Below are 12,039 nucleotides of genomic sequence, written 5' to 3'. Positions count from 1 at the left end.
CTTGTCTACATCAGGTTCTGATACCGAGGAAATTTCTCCATGGTACCATATAATCAAGAAGCAAGGAGATACGACACAGCCTGGTCATGGCTTTGTACAGAGAGATGTCATTGTACTTCACAGGCTTACTTGGTTTAGATCCTTTTTGACATTTTTTGTCTATCTTGACTGTGTCTGTGGTATAATATAGAGGTAGCTGATGTAGCATTATTGGATGTAAGCTCTTGAGTTCTAAGTAGTGTGGATGTATCAGCAAGCTCAGAGCTAAGTCCAAATTTTACAGGTCTATTCATTGTACTCCACCATGCAAACAAGAAATGCCCTTTTTTGCCTGTTTTGCAGAACAATTAAGCTAAAATAATGGATTTGGGGGTAAAAAATCAATCCTGAAATTCAGAAAGTCCTTATAGAGTGTGATGGGATTTCCATCTGATAACAAATCCATTAAAAATTGATTTGTTCCACTTCAAGGCAAATTAATCTTTGTTCAGGCTAATTAATCTTTGTTCATACAGCTGACCTGATAAGGTTATTAAAATCATATATGATGTGACAATTCTATAACCTGCACTGAAATTCTAACTAAATGCAGGATTAGCCTTTTATTAAAATTGAAATAAAATGTCTAGTTTTGTGAGATTTTTTTTTCTTAATTACTAGAGTCCCTCAAATACTGCTAACTGTTTCTGCTGCATAAAGGAATATACTTAGCTTAAAATGTTATCATTCACAAAGGTAAATGAAAATGGGTCTTAGTTTGCCCTGCAGCAAGACCTTCATTTTGACCAGTGAGGCTGGGTCAAAATGAAGAGATTCTCATGACCAGCCTTTCCCCTGCTGGATTTTAAAATTTTTTTCAATTAATTTTCAGATATCGAAGAATTTTTTTTTTTTTTACTTTTGAGTACTATATAAACATTATTGACACAGACCTGTGATATAGGAAAAAATGGCCTGATTTGATGGTTACTGAAGCTGGTGGACAATTAAAGGTTGTCAGGTTTCCAGGATGTTCAAAGAGAGTTACAGAAGCATCACATTACTCTCAATTACATTCAATCAATAAGCACTCCACTCTCTCCACCATGGCCACTCAATTCACTCTACCAGAAAATACCCTTCCTGAAAATTGAGTGTTTAGCATAACAGTACTCTGCATTGAGTTGCAGTGGGCCATTGAGATGGCCAAGTTATGGTGCAGTATGTGCTAAAAGCTCATCTGCACACCCACAGAGGAGCACAGAAGAGGGGGAGTGGAAGCACAGCAGTGGGGGAAGGAGCCCAAAGAATTCTCTGCACCCAGCTGTTCCCATTCCAGGAGCCATCAGCCCATCAAAAGCCTTTCTGATCAGCCAGAGGAGCCTGGGAGCACAAAGGCAGGTGGGAACCTGAATTAAGATTTCAGAGGAAGAGACACTTTGTCTGCTGGGCCTTTCCCAGGACTGTCCCAGAGGAGTCTCAGCCCTTGTGGCCAGGCATGGAACCCACCCAGATGAGTTAACACCAGAGCACCTCGGGACTGGGAGGAGCTGCTGCCTGGGGCATGGGACACCCGTGGGCTGGGGTGTCTCTCTGTGGGTTGCTGAGGACCTGGGCAATCCCAGCCAGCTGTACCTGTGTGTGTGATGGTCTGCACCACCAATTGGGCAGTGGGCTGAGAGCTCAAATGTCCGGGTACATGCAACTGGTGAGACTGGGATCCAAGGGCAGCTGTTGGGCAGATTTCCTGAGCCCAGCTGCTGGAGGGGCATGTAGAGATGTGTGTATCCTCACTAGAGGACCCCTGCACTGTTCAGCCAGAGGGGTGAGAAGGATGAGGCTCTTGGTGCTGTGGCAGTGCTCTCTCTGTGCCTGTTGCCTGTGTTGCCAGCTGTGTGTGTAACGTGGTTATAAATGCACTCTGTGTGTGTCCCTCCCAGGGGTACTGGCTCAATGCTGGTGGGACCCCAGGCATGGAGCTGCCCCAGCCCCACTTCTCTTGGACTGTCAGACTCTGCACTATCTGTTGCATCAAAAGCAGAGTGAGCCTGGGAGAAGTGTACAAAGATGTGTGGTATTTAGTATTGTAATTTCTAACTTCCTTCCTTTTGTGGGTTGAATGGTAATGTATGCCACAGGCATAAAACTACTGCAAGTAAGCTTGTTGTGTGCTCATTGTAAAATTTGAAACCTGGTTATTGTTGAGATAGGGTGTGTTGGTGGAGTGGGAAATTTGAGAAGCTACAGGGTGAAGAAAAAAAAAGCTGTATATAAACCCTTGTTTGTGCATGTATTAACTATAGTCGAGCACTCACCTATAAAATATTCACCAATGCATTAAATTTATGCATCAAAAGCTTGTGGAACAGTGAGTTTCAGATACAAATAGCAGTGATTAAAAAAGAAAACACCTCCAAGCCTGAATATGATGATATAGACACAATATATAGACAAACATGAAATGCCAATGTCCTTCAGAAAAGCAGTTCAAGCTTGGAATTAACTTCTTCCTGTTGAGAATAATAAGAAGAGAGACCAAAAATATGCCCAAGGAGTAAATTCCTGTGTGTACAGAAATTCTTCTGTAAGTGACCTAGTTTTAAAGATCATTGGGAATTTATATTCATTGCCTGTAGAGAGGCAGGGTGGCCAGGGAAATGCTGCTGTGATGAAGCCCATGCATCCATGGAAATAGTGCTGGACTAAATTTCCTCATTGACATAACTCCACTAAATTAAAAGAACTGATGTGAAGATGGACTATGTCCCTATTTTCATGTTTAAACAAAAGGATCATAAACTGTTCATTTTAGTTTAACTCGCAAACAGAAGATCTTTTGCAACATCCTAATTGCCTAATTCCTATTTTTGTTTCCTTTTCTGGAATGTGAGCTTTTTACATTCTTTTTATCAGTGGAACTATTTTTCCTTCTCCAAGGGGAAAAAACCCCACAAACTATCATAAGATAAATCATATTTTACTAGATTTATGGTTTCATTTTTTTGTCAGTGATACATACAGACATCAGGAAAGAAAACTACTAGATCATTTTATCTATTTGGAGATGAAGTGTTACCCCCTAAGGCTATACAATTCAGTGTCAAGCAGCTGATTTATATTACTTTAGTATGTAATAGTTCTGTAGCCAAGTCCTTTGGTTGCCAGGATATCTTATTCAGGCTCCATTTCTCTTGTGTGGATTTGACTTTATTTTTTATACTTTAAGATATGATGAATGGATACCTTACAGAGTATGAAACATTTAGCATGCGACAATGACTATGTTTACAAATAGCTTTATTCCTTTCTTCTTTCTTTGGAATTTAGATTAACATTGCATGGCATATATTTGCAGTAGTGTTTTCAGCTGTGAAACACAGCTCAGAAGTCTGACCAAATGTATCTTCTGTACAATAGTTCTTTTGCAAAATGCATGAATTTTTTTTTTGGTAACTGGATCATTTTCTTACATCAAAGCCTGCCAGGCTCACAAGTATTTCAACAAATGGAATGATTCTATACACAACTTGAAAGTTTTCTGTGCGAGATGGAAAAGCAAATCTGAAACAAAACTCTGTGTCACTGATGAGAAAATGTTCTGTCTTTGTTCTTTGTACGATCATTGGGGCGAGACGTTATTTGTAGTGCTTCTTCTCTTCTGCAACAGCCGGCAGGAGCGTTCATGGCTAATCTTTATCTTCGGTTTGCTCTTTAGAATGAATGCCTCTGATGTGAGGCTACTTTACAGGAAACGTGACCTCACTCGGGCTCTGTGCCGCTGATTGCACGGGCTGTTTTCAAAAGGAAACAGGGGACTTGCTAGACCTGCCCTTGCGAAGAGTCAGGGCTGAGCTCTCCCAGGAAGCTGCTCAAGGAACAGCCTCCACCAGCCGCCCCACGGGCTCTCCGGCTGATGAAGAGAAATTTTTTGCACGCATGTGTTAATTGTGAAATGGATTTTCCAGGTTTGAAGAATTTTAGACTTACTTATCTCTTAATATATTTGCCAGCTGAGGAATAGCTAAGCTTTGGATTAATTTCTGTGCTGCTCTTCAGGAAGTTTCGCGGTTTTGTGAATGTTGCTACCATTACCTGCAGGGAGAAAAGACAAAGCTGCTCTTCAAAAACAACTGATATTTGTGAACAAATAAAACTCTTTGTAGACACTTGTGTTTGGTAGATAAAATAGAATAAAACTGATTGCCTGGGTTTCAGCTATTTGAATAGTTAGCACTATATTGTGGTAGGTACTAATGTAAATATTTAGATTGTACGCTGAAGGCATCATTGGCTTAAACACTAATTTGATTTTTGGAGGGAAAGGTAGTTAAAACGGACTGGTTTGCACAATGACTTTTTGTTTATATTACAACATGAACTTTTGTGTGTTTTGAAATCCAAGGGGGGTTGTTGCCTTAAATTTTTATTTGGATTCTTGACATAAAATGTTGCCACATTCACCTCAGATTCGCTTTTAAGTGAGATTTCATAGAGCTGTTGGCTTTTTCTCGTGCCATAGTTTAGGCGTGCTGTGTTGAGTTGATGGCTTATTTCGTGGAGTACAGACACAGTACCACTGCTCCATTGTACAGTGGTGGTTGAGAAGCTTTGTTTTGTTATGTCATTACTACAGCTTCTCACGCTATTAATAGAACAGAAATAGGACTGAATATTAAATGAAAGCAGAACACTGTGCAGCATTGTCTACAACATAATGTTTCCATGTTTTCTCCATCATTGATTGAATTATTTTCAAGAACTCTCTTCATTATGCATGAGCCGAAAATTTTCTTGATCACGGGCAGCAAAAAATCTGTTGGACTGTCTGTTCCATGACTGTTCACAGAAGCTTGATATTATCGTTGCTTAAAATAGTTTAAAAGCAAGTTACAGCTGCTTATTAACTGTTCTTGAAAAGAGGGAAATGCCTTGCCTCCCCAGTAGTATATCTGCATATGTATATTGTTGACTTTCCTTTAGAAATAGATGAATATACTCTATTTTATCTTAAATTTTATTTCTCTGGAGGGTGGCAAACAAACATCCTGCAGAGACATACCTTGCACAGTTATGAGAGAATTCAAATGAGGAACAGAAGGACTGTGGTTTGTTCTGCCACTGTGATCAGCATGTGTCAACACTTTCTAGTTTGTGAAAGCCCCACCCCATAGAAAAGCTGCCACTCCTAGAAGTTATTATTTTTAAGACGTTGCTATTTTTTATTTTCATAACTGAAAGAATTGTGTGCAATACAGCTGTGCTGTGGGTTTCAGTTGCTGGAAAGTTTCACTCTCAGATTATTAAAGAGTTGTGATAGATATAACTGATCCTGACATATACTTCTATATATCCTCTTCAAACAAATTTGCCCTAGAAACAGTTACTTTTGCCTAAGTGAGAATACATTATAACTAATATTGTGATGGATATTGCTGATACTATCTTACACATCCTGATTTTCAAACAAGACAAAATAAAACATGCTTCCATTTCTTTTTAAACTCTTTTACAGATAATCTATATTCCCTGTTATCCTAGGGTGTATGAAACAGTCTTTTTCAAGATGTATGGAACATATTGCATCAACTCCAGGCACAAATAAATTTGGATACATTTGTGAGAGTTTTAATATAAATAAATCCCTTGTGAAGGGGATCTTTTTTGACTGATAAGACTTAGGATTTTGCTGGTTTTGGTTTATATCCAGATCTACCAACTGCTTGTTGAGTCCTTCCTGTATTTTCTTCTAAAGTTTGAATGCATTTCTTGGTTTTGAATATAAGATTTTTTACACATTTAAGAATCATTATTTTGCCTAAAATAAGAGAAATTATTTCAGGAGGTAGTTGTAGGTTAAAAATAGCTCTAGTACATGTCAAACTATGAAATACACCACTGGTCCCATTGTACAACTAGCTCTGTGGCATTGTGACTGATGCTTCTTGAGCTCTCTGTACCTTCCCCCAAATTCTTTCCATTTTCTCCTTTTTAAGTTATTTTGGCAGCCATTAGAGCTGCCAAAATAACTTAAAAGATATGGTTCATGGTAAAGTGATTTATTTTCTTTTTTCCAAAATGGTAGGAGAAGCAGTATGTATGGGACCAAGGTAATGGGACTGATTTGTGAAAAATACCCTGAAAGTTTTACTTCTCTTCTTTCATCACCTTGCCTGGTCCCAAGTCTGAGTCAGCCTTCACACCCAGTCTGTGACTGACAACTGAGCTCCCAAGGAGGTTAAACAAGATTACCAAAGTGGAAACCCTGACCTTCATGTCTTTTCTTTGCCTCAGCTCATAACTGAACATAAAAATATAAAATTCCCTTAGCCCTATCTCCTCTCAGAGGTGAAGAATGAGCATTTACTAATGGTGTTGTAAGTCTGAAGCTCTAAAGATTCAGGAGAGACAAGGTAATATAGGGAAAGATCATATCTTTTATCTTTTTATGGAATAATAGACATAAATTCTCCCCATGCATAGGCCTTGCTCATATTTTGTAAGATTGATTCTGTCAGGTGCAGAACATCCAGCAGCACTTTTCACACTTGAGCCATGGTAATCCAGACAAATCCTATTTCCTTAGTCTCTTGCCACAATATTACTGTCAAATATTTGTCACTGTAGCAATCCCTGCACTCATTGGCCTATGTCTACAATTTTCATCTGAAAAATATAATGTAGTGGTAATGGTGGCCTTTCCATTCTACGCTGTATCTAGTGCCAGTTCAGGTTCTAGCTTTAGCATGAAGCAGATTTCTGGTAAAACACCTTAAAATTACTGCAAAATTTGTGTCCATAATTATTTCTCTCAAGTCTGTTATCTGGGCAGAGTACAGAAATCTGAATTCTGTTGGCTCTGATTCTGTGTTTTCCTGGTTGAAATGAGCTTCCTATAAACATTAAGTCTTTCCCCAATTCCTTCATATGTTTTGTCTCCTCTAATTCTTCCCTTACTTTTCTTTTCATTTTTAGCTTTTTTTATTATCTTTCTGGTATGCACAAGCTACCTGTCAGTGAATATGATAAAAATTCCTTCTTATTTCACCTTTGCCTCTGCAGGTTCAACACCATTTAATGAAGAGCATAGACACAGCCTCTCAAGACATATTTTTCCAAGGTATTAAGGAAAGTTACACTTGCTTAATTTTTTTTTTTTGTTTTGGCATAGATTTTGTAAAAGCCCTTTTGGGCCACTGAGAAATGTAGTGCTGATAATTATTTAATTACTGCCCTAAATGGAAGTTCAGAAGTACTGCTGTGGAGGTTGGAAACACTGGCTTTGCAATTACAGGGTTTTGGAGTATCTCTCTTCCATCTGCTTTTCCCTACACTGAAATTATGGTATCTCTCTGTGACATACCATATGGGGTAGTTAAACCTCTTACTGAAACACAGGTCAGACACTAAATCAATCCAGTGTCTTCCTTTCTTTCCATGATGTCACTATATGGCAATTTGGAACTCATAGGTGTTAAGGGGAAAGGTATAACCATAAATTAAATTTTAGTCAAACTAAGTACAATGTCTACAACTTTTAGATCCTTTTACCTCTGTCATTACTCCCTTCTACTTTAAACACCAAAGAGTTTATTTTTCTGTGCTGTATTTAATCCCAAAATCAATTGTGTTTCAGTGCTGGATGGAATGTGCTATCACAATGTGTGGGCTTTATCCCATGTTGTTCCAGCTGCATGGCATTCTAGGATCTGTGAGAATTAGAAGTCTTGTATTCTTAAATCTTCACCAAGTATGGCTAGTTTATAAAAAAGCAAGTAAATCCTGCCTGGCTCAGGGGCACCCAGATTCTGCCATGTAGAGGTACTCAGAGATGCCAAATATTGGAATACCTCTGATGGCTCCAGTGTAGGTCCAGCAGGGCTCCTTGGCCAAGAGCACTGCCACAGAAACACACCAAGCACTTCTGAGCTCAAACTGGCTTCAGGAAATGCTCCCCTGGCACGTATCCCTCCTGTAATCTGAAGTTCTGGAACCTGTGATGCACACGTCAGCTGGCTGAAACCCCCAGTATGGACTAATATCATTACATCTGCGTATTTTAAATCTGTGTCATTACCAGTCCCCATCAGTTTGAAATGTAAAATCATTACTATTAAATCATGGGTTTGCTCTGTCCAGACCTTCTCTAAATTAGAGGCTTTCATTTCTCCTTTTCAGTCATGCTTGTGCCTTTTTGGATGACGATCCTGCCTACGAGTGCTCCACAAACCCTCTGTCAGGCTCCGTTCCTACATGCCGCCGCAGCCCTCGACTGCTTTCTAACGGTTATTATGTTTTGACAGAAGACAGTTTTTTGTCTGATGAAGGCAACATAACACTGACACCATCCCACACCAGTGTTACATATAAAGAGAATTTAGTTCGGTAAGTGAACTATGTGCAGATTTTACTCCACGTTGGTGATTGCCTCCACATCTCTGGCCTTATCTAGAGCTGTATCTGGAGGTGTCTTTGCATCTGTCTATATTTTGCTCGGCATAAGACCAGCATTACTTCTGATTGGGAACATCTCAATTGTTTAGAGAGCGCAGTGAATGAAATGACCTGATTTTCAGTCACATCTTACTACATAAAAACTCTTTAGTGCAGAGTTGTTGCTATAATTGAAGTTGTGTCCAATAAAGGAAAAGGAGAGAGCTGCAGCTCATTTTGCCAATGGGGTGTTACTCTGATAAGGACTAAGAAAAAAATGTGTGTATATATATATATATATATATATAAGTATCTTTATCTAAAACACATACACACACATAAATAAAAATAAAAAGGTCTGGTCCTGGAATTCTTACTCAAGCAAAAACATTTCATGATTCAGAAGAACAACAATTTAGAAAGGCATGTAAAATGTAGTTCAAAAAACCTTGAATTCAGTGGATTTAGACTACCCCAAATCAGATACATCAGTGAAAATCACAGGTAGCACTCACAGTACTATCAGAGAGCAGTAGCTGTGGTATCATTTGGTACCACAGTACCCAGTATCATGACAGCATGATCAGCCCTGCTGTTAATACATTCCCTGACACATTGTGGTGTGCAGTAGCCATTCCTGGTGACATGCCCAGGGTCAAGAACAGGACTGGGAGCAGGACCCAGAACCTTGTTCTTTCATGTCATTCCTGCAAGCTTTAGAGCTCTGTCCCAGCTCAACAGGAATAATTAACTCTATTCCTTGGCAACATATCCTTTCTTTCTAGGGTATTCAGGCGAAGGAAGAAAATCCGTCGCTCTCTTGACAGCTTGTTCAATCTCAGTGCCTCCAGCTCATGGCTCAGCTCCACCATTCCCAGCAGGATGGATTTCTCCCATGTAGAGGATCCTTGGCCTGATGGAGGCAGTAAACTAGAAGCCAGTCACAGTGATATTGGTAAGCCCTGATCAGGTACCTGGTAATCAAGATACAGCATTGCAGTCTGTGTTTAGTGTGAACTGGGTATCTCTTTCTGGAAGTTATGCAGGTGTTGTCTGCCAAGGTGTGCAGGTAAAGGATAGAATGAAGTACAGAATTCTAAGGGATAAATAAAGCTTCTGGCATTAAAACTAAGTATGACTCTGCAAAGACCTCTGTGCCAAAAAGTAATTTTTTTACTGACTTTGAATGCAAAGTCATCACCAGGAATGTTTATTCTGGTGTAATTAACACCTGGCACTGTCTGCTTTGACCTGGCTTTTTCAATAACTTAATCTGTTATGCCCTATGCAGTTTTGTCTTTATTTTGCATATTTCCTCCTGCATGCATTTGAACCCACCGATTCCCTACCCATAACAATTTGCAACCTCTCCTGTGATTCAGTAATTAATTCCTAAATTCATTAATACAGAGTCTCAGAGCTCTTCCTCTGTGCAATCTCAGTTATACATGCATTTCTTGTAGGTGATTCAGACTTTTCTTCTGAATATAATAACCATGTGTCGCAAAGGCAAATTCCAGCACCTAATGGAGCATTTCTCACCAAAGATGATGACTTTCTTCATTTTGAGGAACCATTTTGTGCTTCAAAATCCTGCTCTTCATTTATGATAAATGCAAATGAAGAGAATTGGAGCAATGCAGGTATGTTATGTTCTTATTCTGGCATGCCTTATTTCTAGAGTGAAGTGAAAATACATTAAAAATATGGATCTGGCCCCTTGCAGAATAGAATCTGTTTACCAAAACATATATTTTAAATGAATGATTAAAAATAACAAAATCATAAAAATGGTATTTGATTACTACCCCCTGCTCACATCTTTTCCTCACCCGTTTTTCAGAAAAAAAAGAGGAATGAAGAGGAAAATGGAGGAAAGGGCATGTGAGCAAAAACTAAAACAGGCAATTATGCAGAAAGGCTTGTTTTCTAAGAGCATGGAGGGCACAGTGTTTCTGTAGTTGTGGGGGAAAAAGACTCCTGAGAGACACCCAGAGCATGAAAATTAGGTTTCTGCTTTGAATCACTCCAAGCAAGTTCTCTTTGAAAGCAACTGAAGAGACTGGTCTCACAGGCTGAAGGTAGCCTTTGCAAACACCTCCTGTAAAATATTTACTTTCATTAAAACCTATTATTTTTCTGATTTCTATTTTAGAATCCAGGACAGTGCAAAATGTCATTTCTCAGATGGTTGCACTGATCATGTGTTTAATCATTTCAGTATGTACAAGGTAATTTTTATTTCTTTTATTTTCTGTTTCTGACATGAGTACTTGCTTCATTTCAACTGGTGAATAAAACTTAAATTAAGGATCACATTTTCAAAGTTATATGTGTCTCACTGTGAAAATGTATTTTCACATAATAGTCAATGCAGGCAAATATCTGAGCTATATAGATATGCACCAAAATAAGAAATATGTATGCAGATATGAAAGCTACTTTGCCAAGTGTGCTTTGACAGGGGTTTTGGCAGGCTGAGAAGAATCAGAATGGATCCATGTCTTTCTAAGTGAGTTTTTCTCTCAGTCTGAATGCTGAGGTCTTTCTTTCCAGGAGATTATCTTTGATAGTTTACATAATTGAAAGTTTCAAATTACAGTTCACCTACCAGAGTTCAGAGGGTTCATTTGCAAGAACCCTTCCTCCTCCTCCCACGCAGGCTTCACCTCTTTTAACCCAATATGCATCTCTTGGCTTTTTCTAACCTTTCTGGGTATTGTTATGTTGTCAGATATTTTCTGGGAGGACTGTCTGCCACTTTGTTGCTGATGATTCTAGTTTGTAAGTATAGAATTTCTTTATTTCCAACATATATTTTTTTTTACTAAGTCACATCTGAGGAACAAATTCTTTCCTTGAATGTATATCCACGGGTCTTACTGATCCTAATAAGAGCATTATTTGGTCAAATGGGGACAAATGTAGACTTCAATCCATTACAGCACTTTGCATTTTAATTTTACAGTTCTTTTGTCCCAAGATGCTGCTGTGTCATCTTTCTTCAGTCTCGATACAGTTTTCAAAACAACTAAGTTTTGGTAAGTGGTTCCAGTGCCATGTGATGAACAGAGGAATTTAGACATTTTATAATAAGAAGAGGAAGGAGATTCCTCCTGTTGTTTTCATGTCAGAAGACAGAAGGTGGGATCTAAATTTACTGATGGAGCATTTGGCTTTTCCAGTTACTGATTTGGATTCACAGAAACTTTCTGTTAATTCAAAAACCTGCCTTTTCATGATGTGCAATAAATGTTGTAGCAGAAAAGGGAGGCAAACGTAATATGCCTTGACATGATGCAGACACAGTTCAAGCAGTGTAATTTAAGATTCTAGAGGTGTACTTTCAAGCCTTGCACTGAAGTCCACCCCCAGGCCACCAGACCTAGCCTTTTTTTTTAACTGGAAAAAATAAAACCAGCTAATTGTGATGCTTGCCACATCACCAACTTCCAGGGACTACAGAACTGATATAATTTGGCCTCTCTAACCCAATGCACCATTAGCTCACACATAGGCCTTCACGCTGAAAGCAAGTATGGATGTGCTGGATTTATGAATTACCATTCTTTCACCTTTTTTTGCACCACAAAATTCTAAATGTCTAAAATACAAAATGCTTCTAATACT

The 12,039-nt window shown here is 38.8% G+C and overlaps 1 protein-coding gene across 1 annotated transcript in view; it reads left to right on the top strand.

Moving 5' to 3' along the window:
* The first annotated feature begins 3,778 nt into the window (after positions 1–3,778).
* DNAAF11 (dynein axonemal assembly factor 11) overlaps positions 3,779–12,039 on the top strand; it is a 49,652-nt gene continuing 41,391 nt past the window's right edge. The window contains exons 1-4 of the mRNA XM_050970855.1: positions 3,779–3,944; positions 7,039–7,096; positions 8,155–8,361; positions 9,195–9,364. Of these exons, the coding sequence (XP_050826812.1) occupies positions 3,893–3,944; positions 7,039–7,096; positions 8,155–8,361; positions 9,195–9,364 (487 nt within the window). The 5' untranslated portion in view covers positions 3,779–3,892. The remainder of the gene's footprint in view (positions 3,945–7,038; positions 7,097–8,154; positions 8,362–9,194; positions 9,365–12,039) is intronic.

This window comes from Serinus canaria, chromosome 2, assembly GCF_022539315.1.
Source record: "Serinus canaria isolate serCan28SL12 chromosome 2, serCan2020, whole genome shotgun sequence".
Lineage (NCBI taxonomy): Eukaryota > Metazoa > Chordata > Aves > Passeriformes > Fringillidae > Serinus > Serinus canaria.
The sequence above is the reverse complement of the archived record's forward strand: the minus strand, read 5'-3'. Positions and strand labels throughout refer to the sequence as shown.